The sequence below is a fragment of the Mirounga leonina genome, unplaced genomic scaffold (assembly GCF_011800145.1).
Source record: "Mirounga leonina isolate KUSES-001 unplaced genomic scaffold, KU_Mleo_1.0 Mir_168, whole genome shotgun sequence".
In the NCBI taxonomy this organism is placed as follows: domain Eukaryota; kingdom Metazoa; phylum Chordata; class Mammalia; order Carnivora; family Phocidae; genus Mirounga; species Mirounga leonina.
The window spans coordinates 31,520,758-31,546,932 of record NW_023270426.1 but is presented as its reverse complement, the minus strand read 5'-3'; the positions used below and the strand labels follow the sequence as shown (position 1 = coordinate 31,546,932).

The following is a 26,175-nucleotide window of genomic DNA, read 5'->3' as shown; positions in this document are numbered from 1 at the left end:
ATAATCCAATCAATAAATGGGCAGAAGACATGAACAGACATTTCTGCAAAGAAGACATCCAAATGGTCAACAGAGACATGAAAAAGTGCTCAATATCACTCGGCATCAGGGAAATCCAAATCAAAACCACAATGAAATACCATCTCACACCAGTCAGAATGGCTAAAATTAACAAGTCAGGAAACGACAGATGTTGGTGGGGATGCGGAGAAAGGGGAACCCTCCTACACTGTTGGGGGGATGCAAGCTGGTGCAGCCACTCTGGAAAACAGTATGGAGGTTCCTCAAAAAGTTGAAAATAGAGCTACCATATGATCCAGCAATTGCACTACTGGGTATTTACCCCAAAGATACAAAAGTAGGGATCCGAAGGGGTACGTGCACCCCAATATTTATAGCAGCAATGTTCACAATAGCCAAACTATGAAAGAGCCGAGATGTACATAAACAGATGAGTGGATAAAGATGTGGTATATATATACAATGGAATATTATGCAGGCATCAAAAAATGAAATCTTGCCATTTGCAATGATGTGGATGGAACTAGAGGGTATTATGCTAAGTGAAATAAGTCAATCAGAGAAAGACAAGTATCATATGATCTCACTGATATGAAGAATTTGAGAAATAAGACAGAGGATCATAGGGGAAGTGAGGGAAAAATGAAACAAAACGAAACCAGAGAGGGAGACAAACTATAAGAGACTTAATCTCAGGAAACAAACTGAGGGTTGCTGGAGTGGAGGGGGTCTGGGAGGGATGGGTGGCTGGGTGATGGACATTGGGGAGGGTATGTGCTATGGTTAGTGCTGTGAATTGTGTAAAGACTGATGAATCACAGAGCTGTACCCCTGAAACAAATAATACATTATATGTTAATAAAAATAAAAACAATTTTAACCCCCACCCCCGAAGATCTAAGAGATTCTTGGCACATGAAAAAAAGGAGTTAAAGGCTTCAAGAACAAAATATACTTTAGGACTACATGTTTTTATTCTTCTTCTTGGACATATATGAGAAGGGCCATGGAAGATGATTAACTATTTGTTTTGAGTAGTGGAAACTATAAGGATTCACAGTAAAAATCCACAACCATGGCATTAATCTTTTCACTATAAAGGAAACCTTTCTCCTAAGGATGTTTGTGTTTTGTGATTCAGGTTTATAAATTGCTGCAAGACTAGCAGGATGGCTATTTAAGGGTCTTGTAAGTTAGGCTGCCCCAATTATTTTAGGTGCTTCCAGTAAGAGCAAATATTTTTGTTGGTGAATAAGACACCACAATATGATTTATCCTTTTACTGAGAGTACACAGTATAGTATGTACTATAGAGTTGTACAGTATGTGAAAACATTTTATGTGGGAATCTTGGAACAAAGTTCTTTGCTAACTTTGCAGATGTTTAGAGGCAGGTGCTGAGATTGGAAATCCAGCACTACTGTTACGGGTAGGATAGGCAAATGTGTGCTTTGTGATAAAGTTTCAGATCTGATTGTTTCTAGTGGTTCTAGACAAGAGTCCGGGAAAAGATGGATCTGGAGCTGATTGTTAATTATTTGTAAAGTCCCATCTTGAAGTATTAATGCTTTATACTTTTCATCATCTCTTTTTCACATCTGATTCTTATGCTTTTCTGCAGGAAAGTTGTGGGCCTCTGTTTTGGGTGAATCAGTAGAGACGATTGGTTTGGGGCCCCAGCTTCTTTTCTCCCTGAGAAAAGAGTAAGGAGTGCTGTCAGGAGAAGGGGTTCCACAATAGCCAAGTCTGAAGCTTTGTGTGGAGGTAACGCTGGACTATACAGGCATTGCCCTCAGGATTCCAGGAGATGGTAGAACTATAAATTTCTTGTAGCAATCAACATGGGTATATCAGCCTGTTTATTTGTTAGCGCTTTGCATTCCTAGTGGAAAACATGCTTGAGAAGTAGTTGTTAGAATGTAGAATTGGAAGTGCTTCCCTAGCATGTTCTTGAACTTCAGATTGTTAATCCGTTTTCTGTTTTTGTTTTTGGGTCTTTTCTTGATTTGTTTGTTTAAATTTTTCTTTCCAAAAGACTCAAGTTACTTAAAACATTTGAAAACCTAAGTTTATGGTTACACAAATGTTTTATGTGCCTCAGAGGCTTTTGCTCACTTGTTTATTCATTTGTTCATTTATTCATTCAACAAATATTCCTTGAAGTACTTATAATAAGCAGGATTGTGGAAGGAATGCTAACAGATAGTCATCTACTCAAAGGAAAAGTGAAAAATATATTCTGGAGAGATACCAAAGGCTGAATGTAGGTAGGTAGACGTGTGTGTGTGTAATTGAAAGACACATATCCATGGATACATACCGAGAGACATGGCCCATAGTTCTCTCCTAAACATTTTTAGAATCTGTTTCTTCTATTCTCGCTGTTACTTCTCTATTTCAGGCCCTTAGCATCTCTCATACACACTTGTGTTTCTTGGCTCTAGACTTTCCCTCTATTCTAACCTCACACTGATTTTTCCTTTATATGGCTCTTCTCAGAGTTTTTTCCCCTACTAAAACACAGATTGGATTGTGTCTCCTGTTACTCACAGAATAAAATTCAAAGTTCCTAGTAGATAGTTTCAGTATAGATTCTGTAAATAGTCCGTTTATGAAGCTCTCCACAGTTATCCACTTTTAGTTATTATCTGTTCCATGGTGAGATCCTAACTGGTTTTCCTTTGTCCTGATACTGGTTTGGATATATTCCATTTCCTTCTGTGGACCTGTTCCCATCATTGACTACCCTGCCCTCAGTACGAGGAGGCTGACCTTGCCCTTTGACTTCTAGATTTGTGTTTGGACAATGGGAAACATTGGCAGGAGGAGAGGAGGGTTGCTGTGTTTATTCTTCTGGCTTCCTCCTGCCCCTTCATGTCTTGTTGGCTTTCCCAGAGGTCACAGTTCTTATGAAGCTGCCCTCTTTGTACTTTTAAGGCTTAGGGGTGGTAGCAGCTTCAGGAGGTTGTACTGTCTCTTGACTCTGACCATCTTCCATACCTTGCAAATAGTCCTTTATTAAGCTCTTCTTAAATTACCCAGTTTAAGCGTGCTATTTCCTGCTGGGGTCCTGATTGCTGCATTGTCTAAATACTCTAAGCTTCACTTTTGCTTGTAATAATAGTTGTTACTTTCCTGTAGCACTCACTATCTTTTTTAGTAAACATTTTTGGTGAGCTCTTACTCATTTGTCCCCCCTTCCAGTCTTTTTTCCTTTTTTTTTTTTTTCCTGGCACTGTGGCTGCTATATAATAGGAATTGAAATGTCCGAATGAATAAGAAGGGGAGATTTTCAAGAGAATGGACATTTGAATTTCCCTGGATAGCATAATATTTACTTAGATGTCTGAAATAGGATCTTTTGAGAAAATAGGGGGAGGTAGTAGGTACTGAAGTCCATTTAATAATGTCTGGATTTTTAGTTCATTATTTTCATAAAGTAAATTTAGCACTTTTTTTGAAACTATTGCTTCAATTTATTTTTTTAAGGTTTCAGATGTGCTTTATTTCTTCAGTCATGCCATATTTTAATGGGTGCACAGTGCCTTTACTTGGTATCAATTATGAGTTGGTTTTGAAACAATTCAGTATTACACCAGCTGGGGTGATTACTGATCTCTCCATTCCTTTGGGGTGATGCTGCCAGCAGGGGACAAAATCCACTCTATTCCAGTTTGTGCTGCTGCATATGCACACAAAGCAACACAGAAAGTGGCTCCATTAGCTAATAAGCGTTACCATATTTGTAATGGAAATCAGGTGTCTGTTCCTGGTGGCTCTGCGTTGCCATTGCTTGCTGCATGCTTTGTTTTTGTTTTAAGATTTTATTTATTTGTCAGGGAGAGAGGGTGCGTGCACAAGCGCACATGCACAAGCAGGAGCGGCAGGCAGAGGGAAAGCAGACTCCTGGCTGAGCAGGGAGCCCGATGCGGGGCTCCATCCCAGGACTCTGGGATCATGACCTGAGCTGAAGGCAGATGCTTAACCAAATGAGCCACCTAGATGTCCCTTGCTGCATGCTTTGATCTTGGAAACAACTTAGAGCATTTTTGGCCATGGGAAACATCCTGAGGCTGGTGCAACTGCAGCTACTGGTTTGCTACAACTTTGTGCCAAGTCCCCTTGCAAAGAGCCCTGAAAAACCTAGTGCTTCTACATACTAAAAATTGACATTGGTATCTCTTTAAAATGCATTTGAGCTTAATTCCATTTATTCTTTTAGAGTATTTTGTAATACCATGTCTTTAAGGATATATGTACTATATCTAATATAGGAGAAATTTCAATTATCACTTTATTGAAGGAGAATATAGGAAGCATATTTATCTATCGAGGTATTCATTTATCTATCTTCCTCAGTGTGTCTTAGAAGGGATGCACTAAGAGCAGACATATAGTAGCTAACAAGTGTGTGTAGAAGACTGAAAGATGTTTAGCAAGAACTTTTAAAAAGTGACTTCTCGTATGGAAATTTTAAGTAAGAAAAAAATACCCTAGAATTATGATTAGGGTCAAAAATAGTTTCTATATCCTTTATATAAGGATATACCTATTCTGTGAAAGGGTTTATTTCGAGAAGCATCTTTCTATAATACTAACTTGGACACAGTACTCTCCATTACTATCCCAAAAAATTACTATTGAAAATAATCTCAGGGCGCCTGGGTGGCTCATTGGTTAAGCATCTGCCTTCGGCTCAGGTCATGATCCCAGGGTCCTGGGATTGAGCCCCACATCGGGCTCCCTGCTCAACGGGAAGCCTGCTTCTCCCTCTCCCATTCCCCCTGCTTGTGTTCCCTCTCTCACTGTGTCTCTCTCTGTCAAATAAATAAATAAAATCTTTAAAAAAAAAAAAAAGAAAAAGAAAAGAATCTCTACAGCAGAGAATATTCCATTACTTTTTTTCTTAAAGATTTTATTTATTTATTTGAGAGAGGGAGAATGAGAGACAGAGAGCATGAGAGGGAGGAGGGTCAGAGGGAGAAGCAGACCCCCTGCCGAGCAGGGAGCCCGATGCGGGACTCGATCCCGGGACTCGAGGATCATGACCTGAGCTGAAGGCAGTCGCTCAACCAACTGAGCCACCCAGGCGCCCACTTTTTTCCTTTTTTTATTAACATGTAATGTATTATTTGTTTCAGGGGTACAGGTCTGTGGTTCATCGGTCTTACACAATACACAGCACATACCACAGCACATACCCTCCCCAGTGTCCATCACCCAACCACCCCATTCCATTGCTTCTTAAAATAGAGATATTTGTTTACTCTGGGGGGTTAGATTTGCCTGTGTGTGTGTGCACGCGTGCGCGTGTATGTGTTTGTGATCTGTCTTACTCTTCTTGGGCTGCTGTAACCGTATGCCATAGACTGGGTGGCTTAAGCAACAGAAGTTTAGTTTTTCACAGTTCTGGAGGCTAGAATTCTGATATCGGGATGCCAGCATGATTGGGTTTAGGTGAGGACTCTCTTCCTGGCCTATAGATGGCTGCGTTTTCCTGTGTCCTGTCATGGCCTTTCCTTGGTGCATGACATGGAGTGAGAGAGAGAGAGATCTATTTGTTTTCCTCTTCTTATGAGACCAGTCTTACTGGATTAAGTTACTAGATTTATGATCTCATTTAACCCTAATTACCTCCTAAAAAACCTGTCTCCAAATATGATAAAATTGGAGGTTAGAGCTCCAAAATAAGAATTCTGGGGGCCACAGAATTCAGTTCATGGGGATGTGCTTGTATACATAGGTATATATAAAATGTATGAGCAGTAGAGGAAATAATTGTGATATATTTAACTTGACGAAAGATATTCATGCTTAGACATTGACAACCCAGTATTGAAGTTCATTATTGAAGTTTCTTCATAAAGATATTGCTCTGTTAGTGGAGGTGGTATAGTATTATAATAAAAGGGTGGTGACCAAAGATCCCTTTTTCCTCAGACCTCAGAGACCACTCAGTTCTCACTCTCCTTGATGTCTTAGTATTTGACATCCTACCTTTGCCTGGATATAGACTTGTTACTCTAAGCTACTTCTCTTGGCTTTTGTATCACAACATTGCCCTACTTCTCTGTTGTTCATTCTTTGGCAAGAATGGCCACTGTGTGCTGCTGAACAAAACAGACACAACCCCTGCCCTCTAGAGCATGTGGTCATCCTCTCTTCCTTTCTCTCCTACAGTCTCTGTTCATGATTTCATTATGGATATTTAGTCATTAGCTGATTGTTTTATCTCTGTTACTTTTGATTTTAGGCTGTTCCTGAACTGTTGGATTCCCCTGGCTTAAGTTACCATCTCTAATGCCAGTGTCTTGGGTATCATACCCTCCCTACTTCTGATCGTTACCCATTATAGCTGTTTAGTGTATTTTTATTCAGAGCCAACTGTATTTGTGCCTGGTGCAAAGCATATGAGAATGATAGAGTCTTTGCCTTCAAGTTGGTGACAGAATGTCACAGGCAATATAAAATATAGCACGATAGATGTGTGTGTGAGTTGCCATGGGACTGATACATAGGGTGTGCCTGCCTTGGACTGAAGGGGAAATGAGAAGGCAAGTATCCCTAGTAGAAGGCTGAACATATGTGAAAGCACCTGGGGTTTTGAAAACATAATATGAAAAGACAGCAGCAGCAAATGGTTCATTCTGGAGTCTTAAGGGCTGCCTGGAGAAGAGTCAGAGATGAAGCTGAGCATTTAAGAAGTTACCAGATCACCCTAAAGGCAATATTCTCAATACTAAACTAATTTTCTTCCACCATAAACCATGTCCCACTCCCAGCTTCACATTTCTGTCAGTGGGCCCACCATTCTTCTCTCTTCCAAACCCTGAAGCGTCATCTTCAGGTCTGCGTCAGCCCTTGTGATCAGGCATGAAGTTAAGTCATTTCTATATTCAGAACACTCCTTCATGCATTCTCTTCTGTTTTCACTGTTAACACACTACTCATTTGTTAATTACTGGATTATTTCAAGGCTATATGAAATCGTCTCCTTTCTACTATTTTTTTTTTTAAAGATTTTATTTATTTATTTGACAGAGAGAGACACAGTGAGAGAGGGAACACAAGCAGGGGAAGTGGGAGAGGGAGAAGCAGGCTTCCCGGGGAGCAGGGAGCCTGATGTGGGGCTCGACCCCAGGACCCTGGGATCATGACCTGAGCCGAAGGCAGATGCTTAACGACTGAGCCACCCAGGAGCCCCTGTTTTTGTTTTTGTTTTTTAAGTTAATTTCTGGCATCCCTTATCTTACCCTGTTGCTGATCCTGACTGAGCAAAGAGGGCAGTGATATTTTATTTCCTACAGGAAAAGTCATTTTTTAGGCCAGTATTTTATTTTATTTATTTATTTGACAGAGAGAGATACAGCGAGAGAGGGAACACAAGCAGGGGGAGTGGGAGAGGGAGAAGCAGACTTCCCGTGGAGCAGGGAGCCGGATGCAGGGCTGGATCCCAGGATGCTGGAATCATGACCTGAGCCAAAGGCAGATGCTTAACGACTGAGCCACCCAGGTGCCCCTAGGCCAGTATTTTAAATACATAATTCTTTTTATTAAACGCAAAAATCTCAAGCCCTCTTCCTCCCATTAAAAACCACAGAATTGAAGAATTAAGAGTTATCCGTAGCAAAGAACATTTTGTTCCATTAACTTTGAGTTTTCATTATGAATATAATATGTATTTTATACTGAACAAGCTTTTTCAAACAACCGGTCTCCCACCTCCCAGTCTCATCATCTTGTCACAGTTCTCACCTCTTAATTTATCCAGATCACTTTCCTCCATGGGAGGCCATATATACACTGACACTGGAAACAGCCTGTATTGGAATCCTGGTTTTACTCCTTATTTGTTTCAGCAAGGGTCCACATTTGTCTAAGCCTCATAATAACTTTATGTGGAAAATGGGAGAAGTGCTATTACCTGCAGGGTTATAGGTAAGGATGGAGTTAATCTGTGAAGCCCAGTGCCTGGCATGTGTGAGATGCAATACACATTGGCTCTGAAATGTTATGTACCTTGAAAACTCCTTGCTCATTCCCTCTGTGCTCTTGTTAGTGCAACCTCATGCTGACCTTGCTTCTTTGTACCACTAAATGCTCTCCCTGAGCCCGTCCCTTTTGCCTGTGGTTTACCTGCAGTTACAGGTTCAACTCAGTTGCCTTTTTAAAAATAGTCTTTTCTAATTACTCTAGTTCACGTTGACCTCTGAATTCCTATAGGACCTTTTATACCATTTTAGAAATTAGTCACACTTTCTTTTTTATGGTATTTCTTTGTAAATTTACATACAGTAAAATTCACTTATTTTGATGTACATTCTGTGAGTTTTGACAAATGCTTAGAGTTATGGGTAACCATCACAATCAAGATACAGAACAATTTCATCAACCCCCAAATATCTATCTTGGTATTGCATTTTAAACAGTTTCCTCTAATACACATTCTGTTTCTACACGTGAGGTTTAGGCTCTTGAAACTAGTGTCTCTTTTTTATTAGTTTGTCTCCCTATGTGTGGCCTAACCTAGTACTGAGCATATAGTGAGTAGATGCTAGGGTGTTTGAATTGTATAAAACAAAGCGTAAAAACATAGTAAATTTGAACATACTACGAAGCTACTCAAATATTTAAGTTATTTAACTTCTCTTTGGTCTTTCATTTTACTTGGGCGAAAAATTTGAAATGGATATTATTCCTGTATAATTGGCTCAAGTGATTTGGAGCCTTGCAGGGCTAATAAAAATTTTAAATTTATCTTTGGGGGAAAAAAGGACTAGTTTCTTTCTGTTTTTATTATCAAATACACTTACAGTTTCTATTTTTTCCTAACCCTATTAATTTTTAATGTGAAACAAAAGTTTCTATTTTTCCCCTCGAGTATTTTTGGCTGTTACAATGTTATTTATAATTAAATGTATTTACAGGTTTCCCTTTTTCTCTTAAACATATTTAAAATATCGAACAATTCAATTAAAAATAAACTAGTTACAAAATGTAAAATACAAAACCTTCTTGTTTTTTCAACTTTATTTTTCTATGGGCCAATTTTGCTCTCTTCCCTGGGTATTTCTTTTATTGATTGTCTTTAAAATCAGAGGTCAACGCAAGCAAGAGAATTTATACCTGATAAAGGTGGGGCTGATATGGACAAGCTAATGCTGCATGGTTTCCTTTATCTCTACTCTTGGGTATCTTGAAATATTGATCCTTTTCAGAAAGGATCAAATATGGTTAAGATTTGTATCCCATTCAGTAGAGTTTACTTCCTAATGAAGTGAATTGAATTTAACCATGTGTATCTTTTTTCCCTTCCCCAACAGCTTCCATGCCTATGGCTGTTCTAAGTTTGAGCCAAATAAATCCATTTCAGAGAGGCTTTTTCTGTAAAGACAACAGCATCCAGTATCCGTACCATGACAGTACCATCACATCCACTGTCCTCTCCATAGTGGGGCTTGGTTTACCCATTTCCTCTGTAAGTAAATTAATAAGTAGGTAGTGATGGGTTTGTTGTGCTGGAGGATGGATGAAGTGATGGAGTAGGGGTGGGAGTAAATCTGTAGTACTGTCTTCACCAGTGTTGATGTGGTGAATGACTAGAGGAATATACCAACTGTTTTCATCTAGGGACAGTGTAACTTCAGTTAAAGGGGATGTGACCCAGAATAACTTGATGTCATCATGAAGAAATATAGAATGATTATTTTACAGTGGAAGGGTTCATTTAGGTCATTTGGACCAATACCTTTCTGTATGTAAGTGAAGAAAGTTAGGCCCAGACACTTGGTCAAGCCCAGTAAACTATTTTATGGCAGAGCTGAAACTAAGATAATGCTTATTTTGTCATATTTTAAATGAATATTGAAACCATAAAAAAGGAGGTAGATTTATTCATTAAAATTGAGAAAACAACTCAGCAGAATTTAAGTACATATGCAAAATAAAATCCTCAGAATACATCAAAACTTATTATTTTTTAAGTTGTACTGATCTTTAGATAATTCATCAGTTTATAGGATAATATTGGTTTTCATTTTTTTAAATAATTAGAAACTTTCCTTCTAGGTTTAGTTTCACAAATTAGGGTTAAGATTGGTCCTTGAGATTTTGTGATTACATTCTTTATCCTTGGCTGTGATTACTGAATCTTGCCCCACCCTGTTTCTCTTTGAGTTGGAAATAGAAGAGATGGAACAAAGATTTACCTCCTTGAGTGTCTTGGGATTGCAGCAGGTGATTCTGTATTTCTCCTTTAACCAGTTGTCTTTTGGCAGTTGGCTTCCCTAGATAGTTGACTTAAAAATTTTTGTAGTAGCAGACAAAGCAGCTTTATTTCCACAATAGGACAGGCTAGCTTTTCTTTGCCTATTTTGCCCTGATGTGGTTAAGAATAATAACCTAACTGGTTCTTTAGTTTTCCATTTCATATCTGAGTTCTTTTTTTATTTTTGGCTAGCAGGTTTTTGTTTCGTTTTGTTTGTTTGTTTGTTTTTGGGTGGTCTTTAGCACTATATTGTGAAGGTAAAGGGGACTGGGTTTTTGCGATATATCAAGATATAGTGAATATTTCCATATATTGTCTACATATTCTAATTTGATCGTAACTACTTTTATAGCATTAAAAAGGGAGAAAAATCTGGATTTAGTTTATGGAGATAATTACTTTTCCCCTAAAAATTAAATTCTACCATAACGGGTAACTTTTATTTTAGCCTTCAGGCTGATGAAACAATGTGCAGCAAAGCATATAGTCCTGCCACTTAGATGAAAATAGACTGTACTGTCTTACTGTAACTCTACTTGTATGAAGTGCAAGGTGTTTGTTGTAGCCGTTATTTTGAGCAGCTATCACTGGGTAAAATTTTAAAAACTATCCCTCTATTTGAGGAGACAGTTGCTTGAAGATCAGGAAGTTACTTTTAGTTATTTGACTTGGTACCTTTCATCTTTTTCTAAAAAAAGTTTAGTTATAAAAATAATAGATATTCATTTCTGAATTTAAGAAAATCTGTTGAAAAGGAAAGAGAAATCACCCTTAGTTCTACTGCCTGAAGACAGTTAATATTTTGATGTTGTTTCCTTTAGTTGGACATTCTTTAAGATCATTATGAGCGCTTTGAAAATTCAGTTTTGTTCAGTTTTGGTTTTTACTAATTTTTGTGTGTGTGTGTGTGAGAGAGAATGAGAGAGAGCACATGAGAGGGGGGAGGGTCAGAGGGAGAAGCAGACTCCCTGCCGAGCAGGGAGCCCGATGTGGGACTCGATCCAGGGACTCCGGGATCATGACCTGAGCCGAAGGCAGTCGCTTAACCAACTGAGCCACCCAGGCGCCCTGGTTTTTACTAATTTTTGTAACAAGTAATTTTGAGTTATTAATAAATATGAAGAAACATTTAAGTTAACAGCCATAAAGCTAAATTAAAAAAAAAATGGCAGGAAGTAGTAGTATTTGGCCAGTTTCTGGGCCTTAAATGTGCTGTTGGCTTGTGGATTATTATAAGGGTATTCTTACAAATTCCTAGGGTAAGTTTGTTTATTTGTTGTTTTAATAATTTACATAACATTAGATATAGAAGACAATTTTATTTTCTGTAAGGTGATTTACGTTTGATGTAACTTAATACATACACACATACTTTATAATTTGAGTACTAAGATTTTGGATGATAAAACATTTTTTTTTATTAGAGGAAGAACAAAAGAAAAGGGGAGAGGGAGAGAGAATCTCAAGCAGACTCCACGCCCAGCTGGGAGCCCAAAGTAGGGTTTGATCCCACAACCCTGAGATCATGACCTAAGCTGAAATCAAGAAGTCGGACACCCAACCAACTGAGCTACCCAGACGCCCCTGGATGATAAAATATATTTAAGGGCATGTCTTTTTTTTTTTTTTACAATCTGAGGTCTATCATCTTTAAAAAAAAAATGCATTCATCAGCTAATCAAAAAGATGCAACATTCAGAGAACTATATAGTTTTCTGTGTGTTCAGGATTAAGGTTCTTTATGGGTTTTAACGATTCACTTTTTAGTGACATCAGTTTTCTTTCTTCCCCTTTTGGCTTCATGTATCTTCTCCCTCCTTATTCCTTGTACATTTACTTTTGTAAAATTTTACATTTCTAGGAAAAGATAAAATCTTTAATTTGTATGCAAACTCTGAGAGTAATGATAGTAAAAGTAAAGTAAGTGTTAAATCCCAAATCCCTATGTTGCAATGAATAAGTACACTTTTTCTAGAGTTTAAAGTGTATACAATTTGGGAATAGAAAACTGTTATCTGTGTTTAATGGGTTATTTTACATTAACTTGAGTAGTGGCTGTGAATAGTTGCTTTTTTTAGGTTTTGTTAGTGACTCTGAGTACTTGCTTTTTTTAGGTCTTGATTGCTCTGTGTTACTACTGTACAGTACAAATGTTTAGCCTAAAATAATAGACTGTTAACCTAATAAAGACTATTTTCTGTGGCCAACTTATAAAACTCCTAAAGAGACATGGTATTATTCACAGTGACCTAAACTGCATCATGACAAACTATGGATATATTTGGATGTATGTGAAAAAGGCTTAAACTTTTTATATTATATATACATACTCTTATAAGTTAGTGAGAAACAGATGCGTGCCCCAAAGTTAAATGGGCAAAGAGCATGAACAGAAAGTTGTCTGTGGAAGAAAAGAATTGCCAAAAAATATTTTTAAAAAGATTTGATTTATGGGGCACCTGGGTGGCTCAGTCGTTAAGCATCTGCCTTTGGCTCAGGTCATGATCCCAGGGTCCTGGGATCGAGCCCCGCATCGGGCTCCCTGCTCAGTGGGGAGTCTGCTTCTCCCTCTGCCTCTCCCACTGCTTGTGTTCCTGCTCTCACTATCTCTCTCTGTCAAATAAATAAAAAATCTTAAAAAAAAAAAGATTTGATTTATTAAAAAGTTCATTTTAAAGCAACACTGAGAAAATGGTTTGGCCTCTTATATTGGCAAAGGGAAAAGCTTTCCTTACCTTATCAAGTATAGAAAACAAGTATAGGGCGCCTGGGTGGCTCAGTCGGTTAAGCGTCTGCCTTTGGCTCAGGTCATGATCTCAGGGTCCTTGGATTGAGTCCTGTATCAGGCTCTCCGCTCGGTGGGGAGTCTGCTTCTCCCTCTGCCCCTACCCCCCACTCATGCACACACACATGTGCGGTGCGCTCTCTCTCTCTCAAAAATAAATTTTTTTTTTTTTAAAGATTTTATTTATTTATTTGACAGAGAGACACAGCGAGAGAGGGAACACAAGCAGGGGGAGTGGGAGAGGGAGAAGCAGGCTTCCCGCTGAGCAGGGAGCCCGACGCAGGGCCCAATCCCAGGGCCCGGGATCATGACCCGAGCTGAAGGCAGACGCTTAACGACTGAGCCACCCAGGCGCCACTCAAAAATAAATTTAAAAATCTAAAAAAAAAATAGAAAACAAGTATTTTATATACAAAGTTGGTAGGAGTATAAATTTGTATTAAGAAGAATGTATCATTAGACCTAGAAATTGTACTTCACATAGTTTACCTTAAGGAAATAGTAACAGTTTCGGGCGCCTGGGTGGCTCAGTTGGTTGGGCGACTGCCTTCGGCTCAGGTCATGATCCTGGAGTCCCGGGATCGAGTCCCGCATCGGGCTCCCTGCTCAGCAGGGAGTCTGCTTCTCCCTCTGACCCTCCTCCCTCTCATGCTCTCTGTCTCTCATTCTCTCTCTCTCAAATAAATAAATAAAATCTTAAAAAAAAAACTTATATAAAAAAAGAAAAGAAATAGTAACAGTTTCATGTAGAGAATTAGTTATAAGAATGTTTATTACAGCATCATTTTTTATAGCAGAAAATTGGAAATAAATTAGTTCAGGCTTAGGGACTGTTTATGATATATCCTGGTGATGAAATGTTGTGATATCCATATATTTTATAATTTTTGATATTTATTGACCTGGTAAGATCTCTTTTAATATATAAAGTGGGAAGGGGAAGGAGATGAGAAATAATGGTTTTCTCTGATCACTACTATATGATACTACCTTCATTTTATCTCTCACATTTCCATTTTATTTCTTCCTGTGAACACATACTGTTTTGTACAAGAAAGGCTATTTAAAAATTTTAAAACCCACTAGAAATTATCCCATTTTCATTTTGATAAACATGAAGCTTAACTGTCCAAACTGTATACCCATTTTCACATAGTTGTTCCAGAAGCTTAACTGTTTTGTGTGTGGGTTTAGTTTTGTTTGTCTCCAAGAAAGTTCCAAAAGAAAAGATGTTAATAATGATATTTTGAAGATGCACAATAAATAAAAATAAAAACTCCACTCCTTGTTCTTGCTGGGTTGGCTGTGGTCCTGAATGGACCTACTGATAAACCTATATCTATCTCAAAGACAGAAATTTTGTCTTGCATGTAATAGTGTACTATAATCCAGTTCTGATGCTAACCACCCAGAATTGGCATCAGACTCCACTGGTTTAAGATCACGGTTTCCAAAAAGACTGCCCTCACTTTAGTTGCCATCTGTAAGTTTGAGGGTCCCCAGGTCACGCAGCTTCTGACCAACTGGCTACAAATCCATGACCCCCTACCCCTACAAGACTGCCCTCATTTCAGATGGGAGCCACAAGTTTGGGTGTTCCCAGGTCACCTGTATTTTTGATCAACCTACTACAAATTTGGAAGTTCCCATGACTCTCTCAGGTTTAATAATTCACTAGAATGACTCAGAGAACTCAGGAAAGTGCTTTATTTTTTAATTACATTTTTTTAAAGTAGGCTCCATGCCCAGCGTGGAGCCTAATGCGGGCTTGCACTCATGACCCTGAGATTGAGACCTGAGCTGAGATCAAGAGTCAGATACTCAACCAACTGAGCCACCCAGGCTCCCCTATTACAATTTTTTATAAAGGATCCATATCAGTACCAGCCAAGTGAAGATACACTTAAAGTGAAATGTGGACGTTGAGGGGAGCCCGAATGCAGAATTTCTATGCCCTCTCCCAATGGAGTCAAGGCTTGTCACCCTCCCAGCACTCTGGTATATTCACAAAGCTTCAAGTGTATGGTGTTTTTATTGGGTTTCACTTATTTCAAATATTTCATATTTGATTGAATCTCAATCTCAAGTCCCCTTTCCCTCCCTGGGGCTCCAAGCCCTCTGATCACATGGCTGATCTTTCTGGTGATCATACCCATCCTGACTCATCATGTCAGCATAAACTCAGGTGTGATTTAACAGATTCATAAATAACAAAAGTATTCCTGTTACTCAGGAAATACCAAGAATTTAGTCTCTTCGTAGGAGCCAGAGACAAAGGCCAGTCAAATTCTTTGTTACAGACACATCTTTGTATCTTTAACTCTATGGACTTGGTGCCTTGAACACAATTCATTCAGCACTCAGGTGTTGGTTGATATAGAGTAATTTTAAGAAGAGGTTTTAGTTTTTCCCCTTTTTAAGTCTACCAACCAAAGTTTATTGAGGAATTAGAGGTTTTCTCCCTTATAACTATTATTAAAGAAAATATGCTGACATTTGTTAAAATGGTGAGGAAGACTTTATTCAAGATTATTGCAATAGGAGCAAGAGATGGAGCTCAGCTCTGAATACAGCAGGGACAAGTGGGGATTTATAGCCAAGTAGCAGGGTGTGGAGGTCAGGAGATGGAAAATCACTAAGAGAAGACATCAAGGGTAGCAGGATTTTTGCAAAACTAATAGGATTCTTCTTCAGGGTATACCAGGACTTAGACATCAAAAGTTGGGAATAAGGAACTTGATCAAGTATCAAGTGTGATCAGATATCAACAATTGGGGGATTCTTAACTAAGGCTGGGCTGTACAGGACAAACACAGAAGGCCAAGGTCGAAGCCTCATCGAGAACAGAGTTTAGAGGAAGCTAAAATTTGGTCAAGGAGAGAGTCTTTGTCACAATCTACCGTTGTTAATGATGAACTTCATCTTAAGTATCTATTGTATATTAAGTTATTAGCTCATGATAGAACATTTATATAAACCTATCTTAATGTGCAAAAAACTTTCAAGTTCATTTTAATATTGTGTTATTTGAATTCCTGTTATGTTTCCATTGTTTGAAGTGTTTGTCTACTAGAATTCCCTTACTCTAGGATGTGGATTATTCCAGTTTTTGGTTTTAGTGAAGTCATTCTAGGTTATTATTACAAAAAACAGAAATGTCAATAGCCTCCTAAGCCACAATTTAAAATGTACTTTGGATTATCTTTTCGACAGTTGTGTGGGTAAACATAACCAAAAAATGCTTGGCTTTTGTATAGCATTCAGCACAAGTATTTTTCTAGCATTGATTATTCCTAAGATTTAGTGGAATATGTTAAGTAGATAGTATTAAGAATTTTAAGGGATAAAACACAACTTAGAAAAAATATTTTTCTCTGTTTTTGGTATTGTAATTGCTTTCAATTTAATTTTTTTTAAATTCTTTTACTCCCTTTATTAATGCCTGAGGAAAAAGACAGTATGGAATAACTCTTTTGGGTTGAATTGTTATAGAATACTGTATCTGCGAAGTTTGAGATTTGGTAATGTTTGAGAGGATGAGGGAGATCATTTACTGTTGTGTATATGGATTTTCTGAAGTTGTTTTTGGCACACAGTTTAAAAAATCCTGTTTCTTTAGGGTGACCTAAAAAAGACAAATTAGGCCCAATCTTTTTTTTTTTTTTTTGAGTAGCTGCTTAGATGATAATAAGAAATTGCTAGTCATGAAGAAGAAAGAATAGATGGGTTAATATATTTTTATAAGCTATAAGGTAATATATAAGTAAAGTATTGTTCATGGTCAGAGTGTCCATAAATGCCCTCCACTGTAGGAAGCCATTGGTGTTTGTTGGCTTTTATGGCATGGCAAGTCTCTCTTGACACTCTTTCCTGTACTAGTCCAGGAAACTGGTATCAAAACAGTGTCTTGTTCCACTTGCCATGTTATTAGGTGCTGTGGCTGCCTTTTTCCAGATTCGCCCCAACAGGCACAAGGAAATATGGTTTACTAGGGTAGGCATGATTTCTTTTGCTCCATTGTGTCCATAGCGCCAAACACAGTGCTTGGTATGTCATAATTGTTTAAAAATATAGTTAGAAGGGTGCCTGTGGGTGGCCCAATTGGTTAAGTGTCTGACTATTGATTTCAGCTCAGGTCGTGATCTCAGGGTCCTGTGGCAGGCTCCTTGCTTAGCGGGGGGTCTGTTTGTCTCCCTTACTCTCTGCCCCCCCCGCCCCCGCTCACTTGCATGTTCTTTCTCTAAAATAAATAAATAGATCTTTAAAAATATAGGTAGAAAAAAATTAATGAAACACTACTACATGTGAAATGGGTAAGAGTGTGGCTTATGTTTATAATTATGACCATGAAAATAAACCTTAACTTTTTGTAAATACAATGTATTTCCAGGTTATCTTTAATATGAGATACCTCATTAAAACAGCTTTTCAGGAGAAAATGAGACATTATTATATTGGATATATATCCTAATTACAAATATCTTAAAATATGGGGGAAATAGCCATTCGAATTAAAGATATATAGTATTATGGATGTGGGTTTCTTAGGTTGGAAAAAAGTTTTATTGTTTACTTATTCCCATATGGAGCTATGTTTCCTATCAACATTGTTATGGAAAGTACTGATTCAATCAGTTGCTCTGAGCAATTTTTCCAGCACGCTTTCTGTATATAATTGTCATAAAATGAAGTTATACCAGATGCATCCCTAAATAATTTGCCGTAATCACAGACTTTTTTTTATTTAAGATTGCTTTTCATGCTATGTTTGGAAGACGTAGTGTGTAGATTTAGTATATTAATGATTATATATTCATTTTATGGAACGCTTGAAAATATTTTGATAAATTTTAACTTATATTGGATGTACTTAGAGGAGAGAAGAGTTACATAAATATTGAGTATATTACTGCCAGTAATGAAAACTGAAGTTCTCTTCATGTCACAGTAGCCAAACTTACTCAGTTTCACTTTTGTTTTCCTAAATGCTGTGACTTTTTAAGGGATTCTCTGGGAAAAATATCTTCTCATAAAATCTTAAAAATAGTTTCTGGGGTGGGGTGCCTGGCTTAGTCATTTAAGGGACTGACTCTTGGTTTTGGCTAAGGTCATGATCTCAGGGTCCTGGGGTCAAGCCCCTTATGGGGCTCCACGCTCAATGGGGAGTCTGTTTGAGATTCTCTCTCTCTCCCTCTGCTCCTCCCCGCTACTCACGCATGTGTTCTTTCTCTAAAATAAATAAATCTTAAAAAAAAAAAAAAATAGTTTCAGGGGTTGTTATGGAATGCCTTTGCTAATAAGGTTAAGGGATGAAGAACTTTTGCTTCACATGCTGAGCACAACTCCGCTAAACTAGAAGACATTATTTTCTAACTTTTCTGCTGCATGTTTCTTGACAAATTTGTAGGATTGGAATGGGTTGAATGTTATTTCTAGAGGAAAACTCTGATTTTTGAGAAGTCCTAAAATCTCTTTCTACTCAACAAGCTTCATCAGTGAATTGTATGTGATAAGACAATTGAAATTAAAATGTTCATTTTGCTTAGAACCAGGAATTAAGTCTTCTTACCATCTAAACTTGTTTTCAGTGGCACCTTGCTGGCTCAGTTGGTGCAGTGTGTGAGTTTTGATCTGGGGCTTGTGAGTTTGAGCCCCACATTGGGTGTAGAGATTACTTAAAATCTTAAAAACAAAAACAAAAAAAAACTTGCTTTCAGAGTTAAATCTCCTCACCCCCCACCCCCAGCTTTTTCAAGCAGAAGTGACATAATTGAATTCGGTAAACACTGAGTTGGCAAAATGGCCAAGTTGATATGTATTTTTGATGGATATAATGAAATTAATATGCAGTTATTTTAGGATATATGAAAAAGGTCAAATTTATCTCCTTTCCATTAATTCTTTTTTTAAAGATTTTATTTATTTACTTGAGAGAGAGTGTGAGCACAAGCAGGGGGAGTGGCAGGCAGAGGGAGAAGCAGGCTTCCTGCTGAGCAAGGACCCCGATGCAGGACTTGATCCCAGGACCCTGGGATCATGACCTGAGCCAAAGGCAGACTGAGCCACCCAGGCATCCCTCCTTTCCATTAATTCTTAACCTTTTTGTAAAACAAACCAAAATTTTTTTTTTTTTTACAAATTCATCTCTGAATATATGAAAGTATTAGTATTTTTTTCCTTATGGATCAAAGAGTCTGAAGGCAGAGTGTCAGTATGACTTATTTCAGAAGTGTCATCTGACATACTTTAGATAAAAGTGTAGGCATTTGGGGTGCCTGGCTAGCCCAGTTGGTGGAACATGTGACTCTTGATCTCCAGGTTGTGAGTTTGAGCCCCATTTGTGACGTGGAGGTTACTTAAAAAAAAAAAAAAAGTATAGGCATTTCTGTTAATATTTCATTAATTTATTTTTCTCTTTCATAAGTAGTATTTTGAAAACTGTAGATCGGGATGTTCTTTACTTTTTTAGGTTTTAAGAAATTGGTTGAACCCAATTTTATATAACAGAAATTGATTGAAACCCTGTTTCTTTGAAAGCTTTTTTTGTAATTAAAAATAAATTTTCACCTTGAATTTGGCAGTGAGTTTTTAGATAATGACACCAAAAGCATGATCCTTGAAGTAAATAATTGATAAGCTGGGCTTCATTAAAATTAAAAACTTCTGCTCTGCATAAAGCCACAGACTGAGGGAAAATATTTATAAAACACATATCTGATAAAGGACTGTATCTGAAATATACAAAGAACTCTTAAAACTCAACAATAAGAGAACAAACTACCCAACTGAAAAGTAGGGAAAAGATCTGAACAGTCACCTCACCAAAGTAGATATACACATGGCAAATAAACATATGATAGGTTGTCCAATATCTTCATTAGGGAGTTGTAAATTAAAATAATAACGAGATACCACTACACACCTATTAGAATGGTTAAAATCCAAAACACTGACAACAACTGCCGGTGAGGATGTGGAGCAACGGAAGTTTTCATTCATTGCCAGTGGCACTGTAAAATGGTACAGTCACTCTGGAAGATGGTTTGGCAGTGTCTTAGAAAATTAAACATAATCTTACATGATCTAACAGTTGTGCTCCTAGCTATTTACCCAAATGAATTCAAAACTTAGGTCACGCAAAACCAGCACACAATATTTAGAGTAGCAGCTTTATTCATAATTGCCAGAATTTGAAAACCACTGTGGGGGCGCCTGGGTGGCTCAGTTGGTTAAGCGACTGCCTTCGGCTCAGGTCATGATCCTGGAGTCCCGGGATCAAGTCCCACATCGGGCTCCCTGCTCAGCAGGGAGTCTGCTTCTCCCTCTGACCCTCCCCCCTCTCATGCTCTCTCTCTCTATCTCATTGTCTCTCTCAAATAAATAAATAAAAATCTTTAAAAAAAAAAAAAAAAGAAAACCACTGTGATTTCCTTCAGAAGGTGAATGGATAAACTGTGGTATGTCTTTATGATGGAGTATTATACAGTGCTAAAAAGAAATGAGCTATCCAGTCATAAAAAGACATAGAAGAACCTTAAATGTGTATTGTGAAATGAAAGAAGCCATTCTGAAAAGGCTACATAGGGTGGGTATGCTTCCACCTATATGACATTCTGGAAAAGGCAAAACTTTGGAGACAATAAAACGATGGATCAGTGGTTGCCAGGTGTTTGGGGGAGGACAGAGGAGGGATGAAGGGTTGGAGTACAGAAGATTTTTAGGGCAGTGAATCTATTCTCTATGATGCTATAGTGGTGGATGCATGTCATTATGTATTTGCCAAACACATAGAATGTACAACAAAGAATAACCCTAATGTGAACTATGGAGTTTAGTTAATAGTGTATCAGTATTGATTCTTCAGTTATAACAGAAAGACATTGATAGTACTTACAAATTCAGTCTTTAAAAGAAAAAAACAAGGAACTGAAATCTTGTGGCACTTACAGTCTGATAATTAAGATACGTTTAGTACATTTTATGTGGGGGGACCATTACTGTTGCAGGCTTTATTCAATAAAACTTGAATACATTTAAAATTTTTTGGCTTCCTGAAAAATAATAGGTTGAATTTAGAAACATGTTTTAATAGTGAAGATTTTATCTAAATACAGATTCACAGTCCATTATCCAAAATTCTTGGAGCCAAAACTTTTTGAATTTTTGAAAGGTTATATGATTCGTATACCTTATGTAATGTTCTTGGCAGGGTCTAGAACATAATCAAAGACATTAAGATCTATATAGTGAAATATGACTAGTCCAAGTAAGTGAGGTAAATAAAGGCTAGGATCATTTCTTCATTTCTTCAGGTTAAGTTTTGCCATTAGTAAGTTCTGGTCAGAATTTTGAGGGTCTTGAATCTTAGAATAAGGGATTGTGGGCCTTTTAAAGAAAGCTCATTTAAAATTATTTAATTCCTTGGTCATGTTATATGGTTACCTTAAACAAATATTTAAAAATCCTGCATTTAGTTTCTGTTGAGAAACAGGACCTATGTTTAAAAGTTTAAGCTTAAAACTGCTTATGTGAAACTACCTTATTTGTGATTGGAGTGCAGGATTGGTGATGTAGGCCATAAAAAATAAACATGTCCAATGCAGCATAGGGATTTTGAATACTACCTTATTCAGTAATTGTGAAGTGTGAGCAAAAATAGTGTCTGTAAAGAAGTCACTCATGAAACATTTTGGTGTTTCCCTGTAGCCATAAATAGCTTATGTCGTGTATCTAGCTCTCTGGAAGATTACTTAATATTCTATTGTAGCCACATTCCTGTGGGCTCCTTCTTTAAATAAGAATTTAAAAAAATTGTCCACCATTTTGGTCAATTTTTAAAGATTTTATTTATTTATTTGAGAGAAAGAATGAGTGAGCTGGAGACGGAGAGCATGAGTGGGGGAGGGGCAGAGGGCGAGGGAGAAGCAGAATCCCCACTGAGCAGGGAGCCTGATGCGGGGCTCCATCCCAGGACCCCAGGATCATGACCTGAACTGAGGGCAGACGCTTAACTGAGCCACCCAGGCACCCCGAATTACGCATCACTTGCAGAAAGAAAACTTTCTGTGTTTTTAGCTCTGTTTTTGGACTGTGAACAGTCAACACCAGTTCAGAGCATGGCATCAGAGCAACCACCTTTCAGAAGGCAGGTCCCAGTTGCTGCTCACCAGAGTAGGTAGCAGCAGAGAGTACTCTTTTTCATCAAATGACTTTGCAACAGCTGTTCTTGGCTATCTTGGCTTAGATGGTGGGGTGGGGTGGAGATCTAATTTGTGATGTCGTTCTGTCTAGGGGGATGATAAGCAGAGGTCACTGGCAGGGCAGTAAAAGTGGGGTGAATGGTCTAGTGATTCAGTGATTTTTCTCAGTAGAATACATGGGAGTTGTAGGGGCGCCTGGGCGCTCAGTCCTTAAGCCTCTGCCTTCGGCTCAGGTCATGATTCCAGGTCCTGGGATCGAGCCGCGCATCGGGCTCCCTGCTCAGCGAGGAGCCTGCTTCTCCCTCTGACCCTCCCCCCTCTCATGTACTCTCTCTCTCTCTCATTCTCTCTCTCAAATAAATAAATAAAATCTTAAAAAAAAAAAAAAAAAGAATACATGGGAGTTGTGAAGCACAGTGTACCAATCGTGTTCAGTTAAATATGTATATGGGTTCATTCAGATACATTTTTTTTTTTAAAGATTTTATTTATTTATTTGACAGAGGGAGACACAGCGAGAGAGGGAACACAAGCAGGGGGAGAGGGAGAAGCAGGCCCCTCACTGAGCAGGGAGCCCATGCGGGCCTCATCTCAGGAGCCTGGGATCATGACCTGAGCCGAAGGCAGTCGTTTAACGACTCAGCCACCCAGGCGCCCCAATCAGATACATTCTTATACTTGAGTGTTAATCTTATGATATACCTAAAGCCATTCTTTTAGGAGCTCTCAAAATTTGAGAGAAAAAACATGAGGTTTCTTTCAAATTAATTTCTCTGTAACTTGGGGGTGGAGAGTATACCCTTATTTAATTTTAGCTGTACATTACCTGTTTCCAGGGTGGAGAGTAGTTCTATTTTGTGTGTCCCAATAAGAAAATCATTGGTCAAGGAGTTGAAAAGAGTAACTGGAAAGGCACCCATTTTGTTTACTGTAGAATTTTGCTTATTCTCTGAAATTATTGTAATCTGGGTGCTTGTTGTGTGGTTTAGAACTTTTTCATGTATGGTAAATGTAGGCTGTGTTCTATCACATGAGTGTCTCCTGTGTGTGAATTACTACTATGTTACAGATTCTTTATCTTCCCATGGCAGCTCTCTGAGGCTGGTAGGTATTTTTCCTTTATAGCTATCAAAGGGCATAGTTGGGATTTTAACCTCAAGTCTGCCTTACTCTGTTGGTCACATTCTTTTTGACAATACTTCATTGTCTTCAGTGTAGAGTGGGCCTATTTTGATGGAAGTGGGTAAGTCCTGTAAATTCTTCTGTTTTGGTTTTCTGTTGTCATTTGGAAGTTATGAATGAGACTCAAGGTGGTGAAAATTAGATTAGGGAAGAGTGGCAGGAAGCTTGGGTTAGGGTGATAGCGGCCACCAAAGCTTAAGGTGGAGCTTGTCTGTCTAGGTTGACTTTATCTGCTGGAGTAATTTCTGAATCCTGACCTAAACTCCTTAAGATTGAATATTTGAATTTGAATCTGTTTCTTTGCTCCACTCCTGAAATTCAGTGTGACTTTATACAAGTCACTTAATCTGTTCATGTGTATTTCTCTAACTGAAAAAAGGATGTTCTTCTGTTAATTAGAAAGCCATGAGAAGAGCACGGGTTTCACTGATGCAAATAATAGACCAATTTCAAAGTCTGTCCTTGTTCCTAAGCATAGAGTTCACTGGTATTACTCCCAGTGTAGCAAACCACTTTGGTGTTGTATTTTGGAGAAAGACACTGCCAATTACTCACCTTTTAAGTGGAAGCAAAATGCTTTGCATGTACTTTTTGCCCCTAATCTTCTCTTATTGTCTAATTTTACTACTCATTTAGGGTTTTCATAAGCTTTTCTGTAGACCTTAGAATAACTCTAGAAGAATATCTGGTGGTTTATTGTACTTGAGCATAGTTCAGTAGCCTCCTTGGGAATCTTTCAAGAATAAGCTGATCCTCCCCCTCCCCAAATTTATTTATTTATTTATTTTATTTATTTTTGTAGTTTTTAATTTTATTATGTTATGTTAGTCACCATACAATACATCATTAGTTTTTGATGTAGTGATCCACGATCCATTGTTTTCATATAACACCCAGTGCTCCATGCAGTACGTGCCCTCCTTAATACCCATCACCGGGCTAACCAATCCCCCCTCCCCCCTCCCCTCTAAAACCCTGTTTGTTTCTCAGAGTCCATAGTCTCTCATGGTTCATCTCTCCCTCCGATTCCCCCCGCACATTTTTCCCTTCCTTCTCTTAATGTCCTCCATGTTATTCCTTATGTTCCACAAATAAGTGAAACCATATGATAATTGACTATCTTTGCTTGACTTATTTCACTTAGCGTAGTCTCCTCCAGTCCCATCCATGTTGATGTAAAAGTTGGGTATTCATCCTTTCTGATGGCTGAGTAATATTCCATTGTATATATGGACCACATCTTCTTTATCCATTCATCTGTTGAAGGGCATCTCGGCTCTTTCCACAGTTTGGCTATTGCGGACATTGCTGCTATGAACATTGGGGTGCATATGGCCCTTCTTTTCACTACATCTGTGTCTTTGGGGTAAATACCCAGTAGTGCAATTGCTGGGTCATAGGGTAGCTCTATTTTTAAATTTTTGAGGCACCTCCACACTGTTTTCCAAAGTGGCTGTACCAACTTGCATTCCCACCAACAGTGTAAGAGGGTTCCCCTTTCTCCACAACCTCTCCAACATCTGTTGTTTCTTTCCCTGTCTATTTTTGCCATTCTAACTGGTGTAAGGTGGTATCTCAGTGTGGTTTTGATTTGGATTTCCCTGATGGCTAATGATGATGAACATTTTTTCATGTGTCTGTTAGCCATTTGTATGTCTTCTTCAGAGAAGTGTCTGTTCATGTCTTCTGCCCACTTTTTGACTTGATGATTTGTTTTTTGGGTGTTGAGTTTGAGAAGTTCTTTATAGATCTTCGGTACCAGCCCTTTATCTGTAGTGTCATTTGCAAATATCTTCTCCCATTCTGTGGGTTGCCTCTTTGTTTTGTTGACTGTTTCCTTTGCTGTGCAGAAGCTTTTTATCTTGATGGAAGTCCCAAAAGTTCATTTTTGCTTTTGTTTCACTAGCTTTTGGAGATGTATCTTGAAAGAAGTTGCTGTGGCTGATGTCAAAGAGGTTACTGCCTATGTTCTTCTCTAGGATTTTGGTGGATTCCTGTCTCACATTGAGGTCTTTCATCCACTTTGAGTTTATCTTTGTGAATGGTGTTAGAGAATGGTTGAGTTTCATTCTTCTGCATGTGGCTGTCCAATTTTCCCAGCACCATTTATTGAAGAGACTTTTTTCCATTGCATGTTTTTCCCTGCTTTGTCAAAGATTATTTGACCATAGAGTTGAGGGTCCATATCTGGGTTCTCTATTCTGTTCCATTGGTCTGTATGTCTGTTTTTGTGCCAGTACCATGCTGTCTTGGTGATCGCTGCTTTGTAATATAGCTTGAAATCGGGCAACGTGATGCCCCCAGCTTTGTTTTTCTTTTTCAACATCTCCTTGGCGATTCGGGGTCTTTTCTGATTCCATACAAATTTTAGGATTGTTTGTTCCAGCACTTTAAAAAATGTCATTGGAATTTTGATCGGGATGGCATTGAAGGTATAGATTGCTCTGGGTAGCATAGACATTTTAACAATGTTTATTCTTCTGATCCATGAGCATGGAATATTTTTCCATCTTTTTGTGTCTTCTTCAATTTCTTTAATGAGTGTTTTGTAGTTCCTAGAGTATAGATCCTTTCCCTCTTTGGTTAGGTTTATTCCGAGGTATCTTATGGTTTTTGGTGCTATTGTAAATGGAATTGTTTCTTTAATTTCTCCTGCTACCGTTGTGTTGTTAGTGTATAAAAAGGCAACTGATTTCTGTGCATTGATTTTGTATCCTGCC

General features: G+C 38.2%; 1 protein-coding gene across 8 annotated transcripts in view; it reads left to right on the top strand.

The window, feature by feature from the left end:
* PLPP1 (phospholipid phosphatase 1) overlaps nucleotides 1-26,175 on the top strand; it is a 100,802-nt gene that overhangs the window by 29,521 nt on the left and 45,106 nt on the right. For 4 of the 8 annotated variants that reach the window (XM_035014430.1, XM_035014434.1, XM_035014429.1 and 1 more), the window contains exon 2: nucleotides 9,345-9,499. The exons of the other annotated variants lie outside the window; for them this stretch is intronic. In XM_035014430.1, the coding sequence (XP_034870321.1) occupies nucleotides 9,345-9,499 (155 nt within the window). The remainder of the gene's footprint in view (nucleotides 1-9,344; nucleotides 9,500-26,175) is intronic. 8 annotated transcript variants of the gene reach the window in all.